Genomic DNA, 20,603 nt, shown 5'->3' with positions numbered 1-20,603 from the left:
GGTAGTGTAGGCCATATGGAGGTATTTCAGCGCAATGAGGCAGAGGTAGGAGGAGATGTCCAGTGCCCTTGGGGCCATCTCTGTATCTCGCCACTCGCACTCATTCAGGGAAACTGCCCAGCTTTCCCATCACTCCTGGAGGAGCACGAATTGGTCTGGTGCGCTGACTATCAGGGATCAATAAGAGATGAGATGGCCCTGTGGACCAGTGGGCTGAAATTGGGTTTGGGGTATAGGAGGTTATGTTCTGGTAGGTTGGTCAGTGCGGATTGATATACCGTTATGGTATTCTTAGTTGGTTTAACTGGTTACACTTGTTGGATGACCCGTTGACGTCCACCACTTTACCTCGTTAATGCAGTAGAGGTTAATGGGTAGTCAATTACATTGCAAAAGAAAATGTGTCTGGAGCGCCTGAAGCATTTTAATTTTCATAAAGTAAGTCAGAACGTGAGGGAAGCACTTCCTTCGTGTCTCAGGTTTTTTTTTATGTGATGCACACAGTGTACTGGTGTGACATCAAATTAAGTGAAAATACACCTCTGCATTAGGTGATATCTGCTTTCACTTTACTTTTATGCCTAGGGACATACCTGTGTCCCCTCTTCCCCCAGGCTTTGATCCATGGGCGATAGGCAGTGCTGAAAAGGGGGCAATGTTCCCCTTCAAGTCCTGTCTTTCCCTAGTGGATCCCGGCTTGTGAATTGCACAATCCCCATTCATGAATACACCCACTAAGCCCCAGGGAAACTTCTGGCTGTGGAGGGAGAGGCTCTCCTGGGCATGAGCTTGTACTTCCCTCACAGGCACAACAGTCTTTCTGCACCTCCTGGGGCAGCTAGGGGGTGTTTACCCCAATCTCTTCCTGGGGTGGGGTATAGAGCACACTAGAAACCAGTGAATAATGCCTACAAAAAATTGGTGGGCATTGCCCTCCCAAGCTGAGTTGAGCCCACACCCTAGAATGGATGCAACAGTCATTCTGCACCACTTGGGTGGCAAATTCATTGGTTTACCCTCAATTTGCCCCCTGAGGGCTGAAAGCTAACTAAACACCAAAGAATAATGGCCAAAAAACATAAGCGGTGGGAACAGCCACCAGTCTTCCTTCGAAGAAGACAGAGCGCCTACTAGGCATAAGGTTTTTTTTGTATTTTGAGGCAGAGAATTCATGATGATGATGGCATCAGGCCTATTTCTCATCCCTAAAACCCCAACAGTCTTCGGCCATCTGGGACCTAGAGCATGTCCACAGCTGTGGCAAGCAAGAGACACTTTGGATTCTAGTGGGTGTAATTTTGAAATATGGGTCAGCAGAGTTAGGGTAAATCCCAATTTCCTATCACTTGCCATTATGAATGTCTGCCATTTTCAGCCTTGAAGTTGGCCAGCAACCAGGTAACCCTACTAAACCCAGACTTTTGGAAAACCAAACATTCTTTGGAGTCCCGGCTGGTGTGTGATGTGTTGATTCCACTACATTTACTTACTGAAAGTGTCATGAAATCCTCAAACCTTTTTTTAAATACTGCATTTTCCTCACATTTCTGTGAGGGAAGGGTCTGGAAGCTGCAGGGTTCCACAAAATTCTACAATCCACTTTTCCACACTTCTCCCAATAAAAACAGTATCCCACTTGTGTAGATGGGCCTACTGCCTGTGACATTATAGGCTTTGAAACGCAAAGTGGAAGATCATTTTTTTCTTGTGAAAAATGACCCTTCTTGGCATTGAGGGTGGCTACGGAATTTGGATCCAAGTTCAACTGCCACCCAGAGAAACCTACTAAGCCCAGACATTTCTGAAAATGAGCTAACCAGGGGACACTAAACTTATCAGGGGGTTAGGATATTTGCTAAAATTGTCAAATATCGTAGGTTGTGTTTTGTTACAATTTTTTGTGATTGATTCTAAGCTCAGTATGGTATTTGAACTTTCGATGGTTCTCAGTTCCTCAGCAAATAGCCATTTTAATGACTTGTCTGTGGACGGAAGTCAGTCACAAATATAATTTAATTAAGCTGTGTGATGTAAATAGATCAGTGAAGGTAATTTTAGTTGGAGTCACAGTTTCACCTCGTGTCGAGCGACGTATACATTTAATTGAGTTTGTTTATAGTATGATCCTTGAAGATAACAGCACCATAAAAAAGGGTTGGTACCACTTTTAAATAAAATATTTTAAGTGATTGAGTAATTGTGCACCCTCTATAGGTGCTGGAAAATCTCTTTACTGATCTAGTAACGTCGATTGCATTCTTCCTCGTATTTGCTATACGGTTAGATCAGATTAGACAATTTTCAACAGTTTCCCTCAAATAGTCATATTGCTTCACTTCTATTGGGTTTCCATCAGTGATACGATAGGCTGTTTTCCTTATTTGGGGCAAGGCTACTGGGATCATCAAAATATAGGTGGTCATTACGAGGTTGGCAATCCTGGGCCGCCACGGTGTCAGTGGCAGTCGCACCATCGGCAGCCCGGTGGAGAAGACTGCCATGTTATGAGCATGGTGGTGTTTCCAACGGAGCACAGCCAATGCACCGCCAGTACAGCCAGTGCGGATGGACCACTGTGGCCGGCGGCAGGCATCTCCAGGCTGACGGAGACCATGGTCGAGGTTGCACATGCCAGGATTTCCAGGGCGGTCACACTGCCACGAAAAGCCTGGCGGAAACAAACAACATAAAAGGAGATGCTCAGCTTCAGGAACACAGACACATCCACAGCCACCATGGAACCCGAACTTGATATCTTCCCATTGCTCCTGATGGCCATACATCTCCAGAACCAGCAGCGAAAATAACAACCGTAAGTACACCCACCTAGCACACACTGGAGGGAATGCAATTAGTACATACCCACACACAACACACAACCCCGGCACGGCTAGCACACACACACACGCAAACATACACCCATACCAACACATACCAACACACCTACATACATACACGCATGCACACACCATGGCTAACATACATGTGCCATACACACACCACACCGCACACACACCACTGCCACTGTCAAGCACATCCACACAATGACAACACCATCGCAACCACACAAACACATTGGCAGAGAGGCACACCGCACACTACCACAAGATAACACATACTGGCAACAACACATAACAACAGCACACAACCAATCCAAACCAAAACACTGTCAAACAACGTGTCAGATCACACACCACGTCCACCCAACACAAAGCACATCACAGACGCATCACAACACACACGGACACTCCTGCCACTACCACACAGTGCCACACAACACCATCAAATCACATCACAACAAGTCCATAGCACAACTCACCTACACAACTCATGCTGCTACACAAACACATCACATACACAGAACATGCACACCAAATCTCACCTGTACAACACATACATGTGGAAGGAAAGCCAGGGCAAGTTTGTCACCCTTAACCCCAATGACTCTCTGGTGCATCATATAAATGATAGAAATACAAAAAAAGTTATGTACAACATAGGTCTACTGGGCAGTCCAATTGTTTATAGTGCCCCTGGTACTCTGGGCAATGTCACTGGGCCCAACTTGACTCCTGACTGCAAATTGGCCTCCACAGGGTAGGGGTATCAATGGGACAGGCAGGCACCTCGGGTGGGGGGTGCTGAGGTGGGGGCTTGGGTTTGGGAGGGGGGGGTAACTTGGTTTGGTTTGGAGGGTCCTTTGGCTTGGGTTTGGGGAGTGCTCTTAGTTTTGCCCTTGGTTTTTGGTTTAGGAGGGTGACCTTGGGTTTGGTTGGGGTAGAAGACCTTGCTGAGGGAGGGGTATGGGCTGTACCAGGGGGGCCATGGGAGAGCTGGGAGGTAGTAGGACCGGATATGGGGAGGGTAACTGGGCGCGTGGGGGACACAGGGGCTGGGCCAGTGGGAGGGAACAGGGAAAACTCATATAGAAATCTTATTTTAGGGACACAGGGGTGGTCATGGGAAAAATGTTTGGGAGTGGAGGGAGAGGGAGTGTTTGAGTGATGTGTAGGTGCCTTGGGTGCTGGTGCATGGGTGGATGCCATGTGTGCGCTGGGTGTCTGTTGGGTGGGTGAGTGTGGGCGTTTAGGTGTACTTGGAGGAGGTGGGAGGAGATGCAGGGAGATGATGGTGAATGTCGGGTGGTGTTTGCAGGAAAGGTGGGTGTGCTGCATGTCGGTGTATTGGTAGTTTTGGTGAGTGCGCATGTGTATGGGGTGGATGAATGGGGGTCTGCTATTTCGGTGAGGGTGGGCATGAGGGCTCTTGTGGCCGAATCTGGGAGTGATGATGTGGTGATAGCAGGTTTGAGTGGTGTAGTCTCTGTGAGGGGGAGGGGGAAGTGGTGGGGAGTCTGTGTAGGGAGTGGATGTTGTTGTGTCTGCATGTGTCTGTTGACTGTGTATGGCGGTGGTGGGTTCTGTGTTGCCTGTGTTTGTCTTTGCGAACCATGTCTGTCAAGGTGGATGAATGGCGGTCTGACTGTGCGCTCTGGATGGGTGTGGGGAGAGGGCTGTGGGATTGGGCACAGGTAGCTGGAGGGGGGACGGAAGACGAAGGGACACTGGCTGCCATCAATGAGGAGCCCAGAGCCTGAAAGGATCTCTGCAGGCCAGTCAGGGCACCGTGAATGCCTTCCAGGTAGGCATTGGTTTGCTGCATCTGTGATGCCAGTCACTGGATGGCATTCATGATGGTTGACTGTCCCACAGAGATGGACCTCAGGAGGTCAATAGCCTGCTCATCGAGGGCAGCAGGGCTGACTTGGGCAGGGGCAGAGGTGCCCCCAGCAAAAGTGACACCCACCCTCCTGGGTGAGCGGGCATGGGCAACTGGGTGGGAAGCTACAGGGAGGGCAGTGTTGGTAAGGGGGATGGCAGACAAGGATGGTGCTGGGCTGGTCCCAGATGGGTCCGCCACCACCAGGGAGCGTCCATCGGAGGAGGAATCCGAAGAGGATGTTGTATATCTGGTTTCCCCTGTGGCACTCCCCTCGCCCTCAATCCCACTGGTCCCCTCAGCTCTGCTGGTGTCAGCCTCCTGGGTCCCCTGGGCTGCAGCTCCCCCACTCGCTGATGCACCTTCTCCTTCACCTAATGTTGCTGATGCACACAAAGACAGAGTAGGAGAGGGAGGGAGGGTCTGAGAGAAAAAAAGGGTGCAATGGTTCAATACCTACCCATCATTCATACAGAGTAACAACCTCATATTCTGCTGGTATGCCATGGTAGGGCATGCCTTTACATTGACATGCACAACTGTGGAAAATCATAGGGGAAACAAAAGCTATGCAGAAAAACCTACTAATGTGGGAACATTGGCACTCATTGACTTGATGAAGGATCAAAGATTTCACAGTAGCAGAGTACTTGGCACAGTCCCATGGTCGTATACATAGTCATACCCTGTACTTCTTACACAACCGATTCCTGTATGGCAAGGTAGCATGCCAGTAAATCCATGCATGCAGGGTGGCAGGGGTACCTGTGGATGGAGAGGGAGAGAGTTACATTGTGGCGGTGTACTTGTTTGTATCATAGTCTGATGCTTGCCTTGCTTCCCAGTGATGGCAATGACAGATGCTCACTGCAGACATTGTTTGTAGGTGATGGTTTGTAACAATTTTTCCATGTTCCATTGAGGGTTGTGGACAGTGGATAGCATTGCTGTCATTGTCATGTAGTAGTACACAGTCGAAGCTTCCAGTGTGTGTTGCATGTATGATGGTTTTACATGCAGGTGTTCCACTGTGAGGTGGAAATGGCATATTTTCATGTGTAGAGAGTGATGCATTGTGGGAGTTGTGGGGCTTGCCAATGTGAGTGCTATCCATACACTGGGGAGGGACTGTGTGGGGATAGTGGGAGTTGGGAGGTGTGGCATGCAGGGGAGTGGCATCAGGTGGTGGGGCAGGAGTGTGAGATGGGGTGAATTGGGGGGTGGTAGGGTGATGGGGACGCATGCTGTACAGCAGTCGTTGGTGCCAGGGGAGTGTTGGTGACTTACCAGAATCCAGTCTTCTGGTTATTCCAGTCAGGCTCCTCCGGATGCATGATGTCCAAGATCTTCTCCTTCCATTATGTGAACTGTGGGGGAGTATGACGTGGGAGGCCACCACCAGTCTTGTTGATGGCAATCTTATGTTGTGATGCCATGGAATGCACCTTTCCCCGTAGGTCATTCCACCACTTCCTGATCTCCACCAATGTGCATGGATGGGTGCACACTGAGTTGAACCTGTCAACGATCCTCCGTCATCACTCCATTTTCCTGCCTATGGATGTTTGCTGGACCTTGCTCCCAATAGTTGTGGCTCTACCCTGACAATATCATCAACCATGACCCTCAACTCTTCGTCTGTGAATCGTGGGTGCTTTTGAGGGGACATGTTGGTAGTGGAGTGGTTTTTGGGGGGTGGGTGTTTTGCGCAAGGGTTTGGTGTTTGGAGCTTGATGGGGAGTGTGGGGTGCTCAATTTTGTGTGCTGGTGTGTTGTGGTGTTTGTGTGCAGTTGTGATGTGTGTATGGTGTTGATGGTGCAGTTATGTGGTGTGTGCTGAGTGTGAAGTGCATATGTGCCTATGGTGTATCAGTGATTAGTAATGGGTTTGTGGGTCCTTGCTGTCTCTCTGTGGTTGTATTTGTAAAGGATTGTGGGTTGTGTGGGAGTGTGTTTTATAGTGGTGTGTGTAGTGTGAGTGTGTGTCTTGTGTGGGGTATTCATACTGTCCAATGTGGTGTTGAGTTCTGGTAGAGGTGATATTTTGACCGCAGCTGTTCACACCGCCAATGGTTTTCCACTATGCAATGACTGCTGTGCTGATTTGTGGGTCATAGTATGGAGGGTGGGATGTTGTCGGTGTGGCAGAGCTGGTGGTGGGACCGCCTTTCTCCTGCCCTTGGTCAGCCTGGCAGTGTCGGATTAGTGGCTATTTTTGTCCAGTCTTCACTATGTGACTCGTAATATGGTGGTCGGGATTCCGCCATCACTGGCGGGCTTTTGGTGGCCGCCAGCACGACGGTCTTCAGTAACGACTGCCAAACTCGTAATGAGGGCCATAGTGATAGGTCTGAGATGTATAGTGAGAAAAGCAAAGGGGGCAGTATGCAGCCTTGTGTTTGATCATTTTTGATGGTCATCTTAGGAGAGAGAACGTTTTTCCTTATTTGATTTGGAGCCAAGTATTTTCGTGCAAAAAGACTAAGACATGTACAGTGTTATAGCACTTGTTACACTTGTAAGGAAAGGTAGAGTTGCGATTAACTGGAGTAAACCTTCCCACCTTGTCCTCTCCCCTCCATTCATGCTCAATAGCTGGGAGACCTTACCACCTGCTTGATACACTCTGAGGTATATTGATCCACATTCCCACAGACTTCACGGCCTGTGGACATTTGGAAACCACTCCGTCTATAACTGCTGGCTATGCAATCCATGCCTTGATTGAATGAAAGCTATTTCAGTGTAAACCAGTAACATTTTTGTCACTGGTAAGTTATTATATTAAGTGAAATGTAACTCTTATCCATTTGTGAATAACCAATTGATGTTTGTCATTGCAATTTGTAATACTATAGTGACACTATATGAAATAGTAACTATGCTTGACTAATACGCGACTCATCAGCTGCATGTACAGCAGTTGTTATTGGGTTGAAAAGCAAAATAAAGATTAAAGATTAACAAAAAGAAAAAGAATTGTAACAAAGTTTGGCCAATACCCCAGCTGGATACCGTTTTCCCCAGAGCTTTGTTTATTTCACTCTGTCAATGGCTGCGGAATAGTCGACATAGCATACATATAGCCCAAGTTCCCTTTTTTCACTTTTTATGAACAAGTGATCTTAGGCTGATGATGTTATCTATTGTGGACTAATTTGATCTAAATCTGAACTGATGTAATGGCAGAAGATTTGCTTTCATCGTCCATATGCATAGAGCATTCAATAGGTATTTGCAAAAGACTTTAGTTTGTGTCTAAAAAGGTCAAAAGTCGATAGCTCTTTTGATTCACTTTGTCGACTTTTTTGTAGATTGGCTGAATTATTGCCCTAACAAAGATAGAAGTATTCGGCCAGTTTCAAGAATAACTGTAAATAAGATATGAACAAGAGACACAATAAGTCATGGTGACTTTATTGCATCAATCAGATTCTGTTGAGGCCTGCCGCCTTTGAAGAGCGAGAGTTTTTAATGAGTAATTTAATTTCATCTTACGTGATTTAAAATGAGGTGTTAACCAGTTGTGGCTCACTTCCCTAATGAGGAGGGGGTGGGGGTGGCTCGGGGGGGTGGGAGGTGACACGTGGGAGCGGGACTTACATTTTTTATTTCTTAAATTAATAAAATAAAAACTTACCTGCTCCTCGCGCGCCGCTCCTCTACTCAGTCTCCTCCCTCAGGCAGAAGCTCCCAGCCTGCCCTGCGTCCAATCTTGATGCTGCTCAGAGCAGCGTCAGGATTAGCTGGGAACGCCCTGGCTGGGCTGGAGAGAGCCAACAGCGCATGTGTGTTTGGCCGGCCCCAGACGGCCGGCCAAACACACATGCGCTCTGAGGGGAGTGCACAGTGCACTCCCCTCAGTGCTCATCACGCAGTGGCCCCGCCCCTTCCACCACAAAGGGATAAGAAACATAATTTATTATCCCTTCGTGGTGAAAGGTTTGCAGCTTCTGCTGCTGGCGGGGGGGGGGGGGGAGTGATGCTCCTCCGCCCGTATGGAGGAGCCGCCCCTGGTGTTAACATATTCCTTAAGAACAAACATGGAGAAAAGTTTGTTCTCGTAAAGATCAATAATATATATGTGCCATCATTCAAATTGAATAAAATGGTCAGTTGCGTTCCTGTGGGACCCTATACTACAGCCAGTTAAATACCAAAATAATGTTGAGGTTTTTTCCTTGACCGCAGTATACAGTTCCATCTAAGCTGTTTCTTGTGCTTTCTGTAGTATTTCTTTTAGTTATGTTCTGTATTGTTTTACATTTTTGATTAAAAGGTCCTGACAGTGAGATTGTAGAGTTTTTAGGAACGATCTTAATGACCTTCAATATTAGCTTTTACTGATCTGATCAGCCTTTGTTTACAATTGAGAATGAGAGAGACCATTTTAGTATTGTTTGTGGAAAGAATATTAAAACATTCCACCTTAACATTTCTTCCTATTCACTCAAATTATAGAATAATTGCAACCCCTCGAAAGTTAGATTTGTAAATCTTGCGCTAAAGTCTTAGCAACCTAACTGAGATATTTTAGGTTAGTAATTTCCGTTCCATTTTATAAATCTTGGATGTTCTGCGGATAAGAGATAGAATGGTCGTGATGTTCAGACTTGTAACAGTTATGAATAAAACATAATGATATCTGCACCGAATGATGATCACTTTCTTTTCTTGGGATGATTTGGGAATCTTTACACAGAGTGAAAGAAGTATAATGCAATAATGTATTATCGATTATACTTTTTGTTTTGGGTGCCGAAAATATAGGTCTTGCATGATGGTCAGCTGGTAATCTTCGGGTCAGTGTGCGAAATCCCAGGTCGCAAAGTAGCCTAAGCATATAACTTTTCTTTGGTTATTGTTTGTTGGCTGCCCTAGGTGCACAGACAGGTGACAACATGTTGGAAAACGGTTTTGGAAGATCGTCTCATGTGAGATTCTTCACATTTCCTGATAGCAGGTTCTGATTGAAGTCTCCAGTAATTACCACTGTGGAATTCAGAAAGGAATCTAGCATTTCTTCATGGTCTTCTAATACTGTACGGAGCTTTGATTTATTTAGTACCAATAATGGGGAAAAGTATATATTTATCAATAATACTTGCTTTTGATTTTTGTCTCCAAGGTGGAAAATAGGTTGAGTGGCTAAGAGTTGATGCTGATGAAAGTTTTCTAGCACAAATGATTAAAGATTCCTTGTTTCTTTCAAATGGATGATTTGAATTTTTTTTAGGGAGGTCAATAAAGTATTTCCAGAAGTCTTCAGTCGCCTCTATATACTTGGGATTTTCCTTGAACATGAAGTCAGTTTTTCAGGTATGTCATTGTCCTTTGTGAACATTTAATTAGGTATGAAGTGAGTCGGAAGCAAGATGATGTAGGATACTCCGCAAACAAATTCACAAGAGGCAGCCTATAGCACTTTATGTGTAAGATTTTCAATTGAACTAACTTGACCCTTGCTCTAATAGGTACTTTTTTATATACATAAGGACATATATCCAATCTTCATATTTTAGGACCCCCACAACACTTTTGGATTTCCCCTTTAGCACATGAAGTAAGTCAGGAGATGTGTTCATTAATGTACTATGGGGGTCATTATGACCCTGGCAGTCCTGCCCCGCCGCGGTGGCGGTGCAGGACCGCCAAATTATGACAAGGGTAGTGAACTGGCTGCATTGCAGCCTGTTCACCACCTGTACTGCCAGGGGGATAGGACCGCATGGCTGAAGGTTGACCACCTTCAGCCCGGTGGTCCACCTAACACCGCCCGCATATTTTTTGATTATCCTAACTGCCAGGGAGAGGCAGCCCGCCACAAAATCCCTGGCGGTAAGGATACTCGCTACTTCAGGACTCCCCAACCCCGCCTCCATGTTGGAACCCCTCCCACCCCTGACCCCATCAGAAGCTCCCTACCCCTCAAGCAGCAACACCCCCTCCCCCATTCCCGTAATGTACCCCCATCCCCGTACTGTACCCCGCCCCATCCACGCATGCACACACCACACATACTTACATACACTCTCACTCATTCACACACACATGCGCACATGACCACGACACTTCAACACCCCCGAATACATGCAGTCACACATATACACAGACACTTACACACACACACACACACACACACACAAACATTTACAACACCCCCCACCCCTCTCCATTCTCAAACACACACACACACACCCATTCACACACACAACACTCAATAACCCCCCTCCCCTGTCGGTCGATCACCTGGTGGTCGTCCGTGAGATAACGGGTTCCATGGAGCCTGCTCCGCCGCCAGCGCCCCGCCAACACTACACTGCCACGCCATCTACAGTATAGTAATACGGCGGGCGGTGTGTGGTGATGTGGCGGTGGCGACTGAGCAGGCTCCACTAGACCGCCGAATGCCAGTATGGCTGCTGGGGGCTTCCCCGCCAAATAGTGGCGGGGGGCAGCCAGCAGCCATAATATGGCGGTCTGAAGACCACCAGCACTGGCGGTCATGTGGTGGGCGTGACTTTGGCGGTCTACGAAAAGGACAGCCAAAGGCATAATGAGAGCCTATATGTCCTTAACAAGTCTTTCGAGGACATATCTTTTGATAACAATATATTTTCCAATAGTGTGCATTCAAGAAGCCTCAAATAAGTAAGATCTTCTGATTTCTCCATAGCATGTTGGATCTGATAATAAAGAAAAAAACTCAGGGCCGAATGTGCTAAGAATCAATTTAAAAAATGTGGTTGCAGATTGCGCATAGACTTTTTGTAAATTGATTCTGAGTTTGCAAATTACCCTACGTACTGTTTGGTTCACAAAAGTACCTTATGTAATGAGTAACGATTAAACCTCCCTCGTTACTGTTTATGATATAGGTTGCAAATTGCTACTCACTCCAATTGGATGCTATCACATGAATGGTAGCCTGCTGGGATCAGCAGACCACAGCGCCTGCGATTACATATAAATAAAGTAATTTTCTTTTTAAATGCAGCCTATTTTTCTTAAATGAAATGGGGCAGCATTAAAAAAAATACACTTTAAAAAATGAAAGGGTTGGCAGTGGTCCTGCTGACCCCTGCCCACTTCCAAACAAAGTTTGTTTTATATTCATAAAGGGGAATGGGTTCCATGGGGACCATTTCCCTTTTGCCAGTAGGTTACAACATCCTTTGAGGAGTCGGTACCCTATCAATAATTTGTAATCAAAATTGCAGTCACCAATCATTGATATATATAGCATTTCGAATAGCAGTTTGGAAGGGAAACCCTAATCACCTCTTCCAGATTACAGAACGGTATGCAGTTCAAAACCAATTTTGAGACTCTGAAAGCCCTTATCGAATAGCAAAATGGGTTTAGTACATACTAAAAAGATGTTTAACAGTTGCAAACCCTAATATTTAGCGAATCGCAGGGTTTGCAGCTGCTAAATGGCTTCTTAGTCTGGCCCTTAATTCCAATCATATGCCTACCCATACATCTTTTCAGATATACCACATCCTTTATGCCATTACCAGCCCACAATAGCGATTCCCTAAAGTCTTTACCCTTCCAGCTCATCATTATTCGCATTCCCCCAGGTCCTTAACACCTTACATTAGAGCTAGTGGATCTATTCATCATAACGTCTGATTGATAAGGATGTATACGTTTAGTAATATCCCTGATCAGCTGATTGTCAAGAACCTTTTCCAATCCTTTTTGTAATTGTTAGTTCATGAAATTGGATGATATGAGCTATAATTTTCTCTCTCAACTCATCAAACACACAGTAGAAGTAAAAAATGCTTAGCCCAGGGCTTCAGTTAAAAAATTAAAAAATAAAACGTATGTTATTATCCAGCTAAGTAACACAACACAAATATATTTTGCAAAGGAACTGAGGGTTCGGAAAAGTTAAGGTAATAGCGATCCATGACAGCAAATGACAGGTGCAGACTTGCAGTGGGAAGTACAAGCAAGTGACTGTGTCTATGACCTGCAGCTAAGTCTCTTAATGATTACTGTTTTTTGTTAATAAAGTAGACCCTCTGTCACAGTCCAGTGCCTTGTGTCACGCTGGGGTCGTGTTCTATTAGCTTTTACCTTCTCTGATGCTACTGGACACCAGCGCAAGGTCCTTGCTGGATATAATGTGTGTGTGCCCCTGCCTTTTACCTCGGGACTCACGGTGAAAGCCTCAGATGACATGGTTGTTTAGGAAGGTACTGCAATCTCTTGTGGTGTAATTTAGGCCTAAATTCAAATGCTCAAATCAAACAATGATGAAAGCCAACTCAGAGGTCACAGGTGAGTCAGTTATGAGCCTTGCTGCGTCAAAGGCCATAGCTGGCATCAGCACAAATCACAGTTTTTAATGGCACAGCACAAAGGCAGGCTTGTGCAGCGTGCCAGGATCACAGGTGGTAAGCAGTGACACTTTCTTCAGACCCTACGTCAGCTCCTGCTTTTCATTCTAGGTTGGGTGAGACCATGGCTGGGGGGCTTGCTTGGGATTTTCAGCACAGTGCTAGGCTCAAACTGGGAGTCGCAGGTAGACCCATTTCAGAACACAGGTCAGCTCCAATGACTTTTCTCCAGCCAGTCTGCGCTTTGAAAATTCTTCTTCCTGGTCACCATAGTTGGGCCTCTCCTTTTGGCAAACTTTCTCCTGCTGGAGTGCCCTCCACTTCCCTCTTCCAGCAGGTAGGTAGACTTGTTTCCAAGGCACACCCAGAGCTGTCCTCCTGCAAGTAGTTGCAGACTTTCAGGTGATGTCCCCTTACCTGGGGGAGACTGTCAATCACTGAAGGCTGTCCTGTATCTCTGGAATTTCTCTGAAACACTATGGAGTGCCACCTCCCTGATCACTGAAAACGTGTGGAACAATATAAGGAAGTTTAAGTCTTCCCTTAGTCATTTTCCAGATAGGGAAAGGTGAGTCCAATTTTACTATTCTGAAACTGGTTTGAGGTGGCTTGCAAAATTTTTGTATCTCTCCTCTCTACAACAGATATAGGGGGTCGCAGTGAAGGTCTGACCGACGCCAAAGCAGTGGTCTGATCACTTTGGCGGCGGTCTGACCGCCACATTATGACAGTGGCGGTCGTGCTGCAGTGGACTGCCAGTTCTCCTCCACAGGAGGGACTAGTGGTCCTAATCTGCCAGGGCAGTGCTGCTAGCAGAGCCGCCCTGGGGATTACAACCCCCCGTCTCCGTCAGCTTTTACATAGCAGTAGCACTGCCATGTAAAGGCTGGTGGAGACAGGATGCAGGGTGCCCCAGGGGGGCCCTGCACTGCCCACGCACCTAGCATGGGCAGTGCAGGGGCCCCAGTGGCCAGCCCCATTGCAAAGTTCACTGTCTGCTATGCAGACAGTGAACATCACGACAGGTGCGGGTGCACCCTATGCACTACAGCATTGCCTCCGGCTCTATTATTAGCCGGCGTCAATGTTGTAGGCCATTGCCCGCTGGGCCAGCAGGTGGAAACACCATTTCCGCCTGCTGACCCAGCGGGGAACTCTTAATGGGGCCCGTAGGAAGGCATCCGCACTGGCAGCAACCTGACCGCAGGACTTCGGCAGACGGTGAAAACCGCACACTGAAGTCATAATGACCCCCATAGTCTTTGTCTTCAGGCCATTGTCTCACAGCAGAAAATGATGAAGGGTGTTTCTAGAGAGAGCACCTGAATTAGGAGCACAGTGAGAAGTGAAATCTTCACACCTGGTGGTCATCAGCCTTTTGGATTGCTTCTTATGGGGAGACAAAAGCTAGGCCCATGACAGAAAGTTTCATCCTACACCACACTAACCGCAAAGGTGACCACAGTCTCCTCCTAATGCCCTCCATCCGTCCTAATGGGAGTAACAAGCAGGCAAGCCACTGCTGAAAGGACACTTCGACATTTTGACAGGGAGCGCTTCAGAAATGTCGGCAGTATACAAAAAATGGGAAGTGATTACAGGACAGCCATCTTGTGCCATGCTTTACTAGGGAAAATTCCAAATGGATCCCACTGATCTCATAACCACACAATGGCATGCCAACCAGAGTCATCATATCAGTCACTAAAAGCTTCCAGCACACATATCATACACCCAGGATATCAGCAAAGGGGCTGGTAATGGCACGTTAGTGTACTTTTGGAGGGCAAGGCTAGTAGATTTCTCACTTGCTTCCAAAGACAGTAATTAGGCCTAGCTGGTCCTACAGACTTCAAAATGGTATGCTTCCACCAACTCTAAGTGGCTATGGACTGGTGCATGTAAAAGGTGAGGCACATGTGACTTGTACCTTCTGGCCCAATAGCCCCTCTCTCGGTCTTCATAACTTTTACACATAGAAAGCCACATACTGTATACATGATTATTGCGCACAGAGAGCTAAAAATCAATCATACAGATGGTTGTGCAGATAGTTGCAGTTGAGTAACTCTTGCAAGCAGGAGACCTTCATGCCCTTGCAACTTTCCCAATATGGTGCATTTGTAATAATAAAAACAAGTGATGGGTTTGCCCTGGAAGAGGGTCTAGTGGTGCTTTAACAATTTTTGACAGCACAGATTCTCAACAGCATCAGTCCTAGCCCATGACCACCGAGGGACAGTGAGAAACCCTTCTAATCAACACTCACTCCCAGGCTTTAGCTGCTCTTCCAGCCTGTCATTACAGGATTATTCTGTGCCCCTTTCTTGGAAACTAAACCAAGGGAAGTTCCTTCTTTTCAGGGTCAGTGACCAAATATTACTTGAAGGCTGGGCATGACCAAAGAGTAAGAAAGCAGAGGCCAAAAAAAGTGGATGCTGACTGATGGGGTTATTTTCCATATTAAAATGTTTTCGTATTTTATCAGTATTAAAATGGGAACAACAAAATGTATTGTCTGTGTATTTCTTAGGTTTAGATTCACAATAGCTACAGTAGGCCTGCAATTTAAAATGGAAAACGTCTCATTCCATCATGTTTGTAATTTAATTCCTGGAGAAGCTGAATTCACAGTGAACAAATATGATTTGACTTCGCTCACTTTAACATGTGAATTGTTTTCCTTTACACTATAAATGCAGAATGTTTTTTATTAAGTTGCTATCACACACCTGCAGAGTACAGGCAGGTCCAATGTATCTTGGTATGTTCAGATAACTTTTAAGTTTGAAAGATATTTAATGAAGCTTTATTGTGTAATAGTCAGAAACTGAGTGGAATACTGTATTTTTATATGTTAACCTAATTCATGCATTTTATGGAAACCATGTATAGGTGTAACAAGTGTTAGAATTGTGTGATTTGAGCTAGTGTAATGTAGGCAAGAGTTCATAATTTTACATAGTGCTTGCAGGTCATATTACGTACATGTTTGTGTCTACTGTTCGAGATAGCTTTAAGCAGAGTTGGATACTCTCTTAAAGGGAGGACTGATTTACTTAACATTTCCTTTGAGATAATGTTAGACTGCTTTTATACTGATTTGTTTTTTACTTTTATGACCTTGGTTGATTTCATCTTAATATGTACTGAATGTATTCATGTTTTTATTGATTGACACTGATACTGATTGATTCTAATTTGATGATTTTTAATTTGTAAACCTTTTAATCTTTATTCAACACTTATGGCTAAAGACAAGCAACCACTCTCTATCTTCCTTGAGGAGCCTAATGTACTTATCATTATTTACATTTTTTGATTTTATGACTAGCCTCAGGCATGGATTCCGATTCATCAGATAGCGCTCCATGGGCTCTGAATTTGCGTGAAGAAAAGCACTACAACGTGTTGCAAACCCTTACCTACATAGGATCCACAGCTATCTAATTAATTGCCAACATTGTCTTGCACTGTTAAGTATTTGCTGTTTTTAACTATTTTCATGGATGTGAGACAAGCAATTGACAGAGGGCAGAGGTGGGGAAGCAATGCCTTTTCCTTTCTTGAAAATAATTTAAATGGAAGAAATGTGTACAAGTATGTTTACTATTCTGAATGGTCTGAAACAACATGTCGAATTGGTGTGACTCTGATTTTGTTTTTTTGTTTGCAGATTCGTCAACGGAGCTTCCCAAAGGTAAGTGAAATCTCAGTTTTATTTAAAATAGGAAAATGAATATATGGATTTAGATAAATGGTTCAGGGGGACTCTTCTTATTAAATTAGTTTGATGGAACATTATTAAAAGACAATATATACAGGAAAATTGTTTCACTGCTTATAGCAAAGTCCAAGTAAACAGTCCGTGTTCGACATCATTAAAATTAAGATCTTAAAGAAAAAATATATTATTTCTCCCGTAGTGATCTATAGTACTCTGGTGACCTTATTATAACGACTATTTAAATTTCTGGCTTCTGCTCCAGGTATTAGGCAAAACAAAACAAATGGAGCAATCTAGAACTGGGGTAAGGGACAGAGACACTACTCTAGAGATAGGGGTTTTATTTTATTTGGTTCTGAGCCTTCCGCACACCCAAAAAGCAACTATATCTCAGCCCCCAAACCAAAAATGGAAACCTTTGCAAAACTATGGTCTGCCCTCTGTCTTAGACTCACCTTGTCCCTGAATACTGCTAGATAACCACCTCTCCTGGGATTAATGTTTCCACTGCTCCAGGGGCTTTTATTATATGTTTATGTGTGCCTTCAAGGATGTTGGTATGTTCTGTTGTTGCCCCCCAGCCACTTGAAAACTGTTTCTTGGCACTGTGGGGCCAGGAGACCTTACAAGCATGTACCCCGGGCTTGGCCCTAAACCCATGTGTGAAAAGGAAAAGTAGAGACTCCCTTTTTCCACAAAGCCCCTCTGAACATAAATAACTAATGTTCAGCAGTAAAGTAATAGGGCTGTCGGTAAGTCTTTGCCACAAGCCAAGGCCCTCAGCTACCTCTGAGTATCATAACTCCATATCACTTGAAATCCCACTACGTTCCAATTATTTATAAAATTGCATTTGCATGCAAGGCACTACCAAAAATAGCAATGCCTTAATTCCTTAACAACATTGCATTTGGGTAATCTCTAGAAAGAAATTTCTCCCCTTCTAATATAGATGTCTAGCGATTCCTGCTGCAGATCACAAATAGGATATCATTTCCACTGGACCACCACTGAACGTGTAGCAGGGGTGATGCTTAGCATTTTTTTAAATGGTTCCAATATTAACCACCCATAGTGGTAGACAAAACATGTAAACATGACACAGTTTCAAACCATTAAACGCCAATACAAATTAATAAATTTAAATACATTCAGTCAGAGTTAAAAATGTTAACATTTTCGCATGTTAGCCATTATAACAAATCTAAAATCTGGTTACAATTCCAAAATAATGATCAATTACCAAAGGTGTGAAAACATAATGTGTATTACACCTTAGGTATTATTTCTCCCATTTCTTAAAATTATGTTTTTATAGAACTAATTTGACTCTGTTTTGTATATGCAGAAACAGAAATATAATGCGAGTTATGCCTTGCACTAAAAATGAACTGTAAGCACAGTTGCAATGAAATTTGTTCAAACCATACTACTTAGCTAAATTTACTCCTGGGGTAAGCCATTACTGCGAAGATTCGAAATGAATCAACATGGTAAGTGGTTTCAAAAATTGGCCATGTAAAATTGTATTTGGTCTTGATTAGCAATATTGACGATCTATTCGAAGCCATCCCATAGATGGAAGAACTGTGGGGTTTACCCAAGAGCATGCAACAATGTATCTTGCAACCACTATGCTTTTGGGAAGATGGTAGTATTGAAGGCAGCAAATTTCCAACTTTAATATGTAGGCGAGCTATTGTAGAGGTGGAAAATAAGGTTTTTGCAGCACACTCCTCTCTGGCTACCTGCTTTGCAATGCCTAATTTGTACCAGTGGTTGCAGGCTTTGGGCAAAGGAACACATTTTGGGACTGAGACATATTTTTCATCCTCAGTGGTTGAGCTAGAATCAAATGCAGAACGGGAGGAAGGAAGAGGAAAGAGAAATGTAGGAAAGCAGCAACAAATGGAGAAAGAAGGGATGAAAAAGAATGAGACAGAATGAGATAAAGAGAAAGAAAATTGATGTACTGTCGTGAAAGAAGCATGAAGGTGTTGCCAAGAACAAGTGGCCTTAGTGTTCGACAGCACCAGAATTTGCTGTCTCCTAACCTAAATGTTACATTGTTTACATGTTATCTATACTTAGGTGTTAGTGGTTTCATTTGAATATTGTATTCTGATATTATTATGAGGACGTTTTGAACTTAGAGTGTTGGGGTGGAGGAGCTCCTGCCTACGGTAGTTGACTTGTGGATGAGTTTTGCATTGCGATCAGTAAAGCTATCTTGGATATTTTGGCTATTCCACCATTTTTTGGCAGAGCTTAATAAGTGGTGATGAGCAGGAGAGACACTTGTTACCCTCACAGCACATGAGCGGTGCTCTCCAGTGACCCCACGAGAACATGCAAATATATGGAGCATACTAAAAAAGCGCGCACATTCATTCAAGCGAAGGAGACACTATACTGCATTATTTTTCTGCAGTTAACCTCACAATCTGCAAGTTGGTACAGTCGGGTAGGACTTACAATATTTTGGAAATTGTTACCAGCAATTTTTGGGAGCAGCTGATGGAATCTTTTGAATATGGAGAACGAGGGCACGAGAGTTCTCAGAGAATTTCTTTGTGCGAGTGCGTGAGAACTCTTTGAGGATTCATTTCTCATCTTGCTATATGCTCCTACATCACCGCACAAGTACATTCTGGTGATCATCGCACAGCATCACCATATGCCTGACATGCCCTAATTTAAAGGGAGGCATTACGAGCTTCACAGCAGTTCATTTTCTCGCCTCATATTTATGTAATGAGCATAGACAGGTCACATTTCGAAGAAAAAAGGCCCATACCTTCATCTTATTATTATTTTATTATTAACATTTTGGTATAGGGTATAATGCATACAATTGGAACCAATGGCCACGTTTTTGCAACAAAAGGGTAATACACAAGTCCCTTGGATGCGTTGGAAAGAGGAATTTATGATTTACATGAATGCTGTTTATGTTGATGCCATGCTTCCAGAACGGAAAAGGACATTTTGTTGCACTGTTTGGATTCTGAGAGACAATTGGTGTTCTGGATGTTACCACAAATGCCGCCCCAAGAAGGCCAAGGAGACATTGACGTGTTTCAAGAGGCCCTAATAAAGATTGAAAATAGATTCAAAGCCACGTCAAGTGTTTCTATAGAAATGATTGGAGATCAGCTAATTGTCCATGTAAAAATTAGGAAGATAAAGGAACAATTTTGGGTGATGAGGGATCCAAAAATACAGGATGTCATAACCACTGCACTTAAGCAATCTGGGAAGTGAATGTAGTCGGTATGTGATAACAAAAGGACAAGTGGTAATGAGAGTGAGAATGTGTGCGTTGGGTTGCAATAATTCTCGTAGTCATCAAGGAGTGCTTGTAAGGATTTGAAAAAAATGATGTCCAATTCACAAACTAAAGTTTCATATATAAATTAAGTAAAAAATTCACAAAAAGAAAATTGTGCATGTGATTGTCATAGTAGTGTGGATGGTGAGAGTGGAAGAGGGATGGTATTGTCGATAAAGTACATTGAGGAGAATGTTGTTGGTTAAGTAAGAAATCCTCCAGAATGTATAAGTAATGAGTGTGGTATCATGGCAGATTCAGGATCTTCATGGACTATCATCACCCAGGAATATGTTTTTGGAAAAGTTCAAGAATGTACTGGAGCTGGAGAATTTGAAAGAGTCAGATGTAATGGCTGAAAGTTTTGACGGTACTGCCATTGACATTGGGGTACCTAGAAATCGATATTAAGTTAAAAGGAAGAAGTGACAGGATAAAATGATATGTTTCCCCCAAAGAATGGAATGTTCTA

General features: G+C 44.3%; 1 protein-coding gene across 3 annotated transcripts in view; it reads left to right on the top strand.

Annotated features, from left to right (window-relative positions):
• The window catches only part of CLYBL (citramalyl-CoA lyase), a 1,509,930-nt gene that overhangs the window by 147,168 nt on the left and 1,342,159 nt on the right, over positions 1–20,603 (top strand). For all 3 annotated transcript variants that reach the window (XM_069205075.1, XM_069205074.1, XM_069205077.1), the window contains exon 2: positions 16,750–16,773. In XM_069205075.1, the coding sequence (XP_069061176.1) occupies positions 16,750–16,773 (24 nt within the window). The remainder of the gene's footprint in view (positions 1–16,749; positions 16,774–20,603) is intronic.

The sequence above is a fragment of the Pleurodeles waltl genome, chromosome 8 (assembly GCF_031143425.1).
Source record: "Pleurodeles waltl isolate 20211129_DDA chromosome 8, aPleWal1.hap1.20221129, whole genome shotgun sequence".
NCBI lineage: Eukaryota > Metazoa > Chordata > Amphibia > Caudata > Salamandridae > Pleurodeles > Pleurodeles waltl.
The sequence above is the reverse complement of the archived record's forward strand: the minus strand, read 5'-3'. Positions and strand labels throughout refer to the sequence as shown.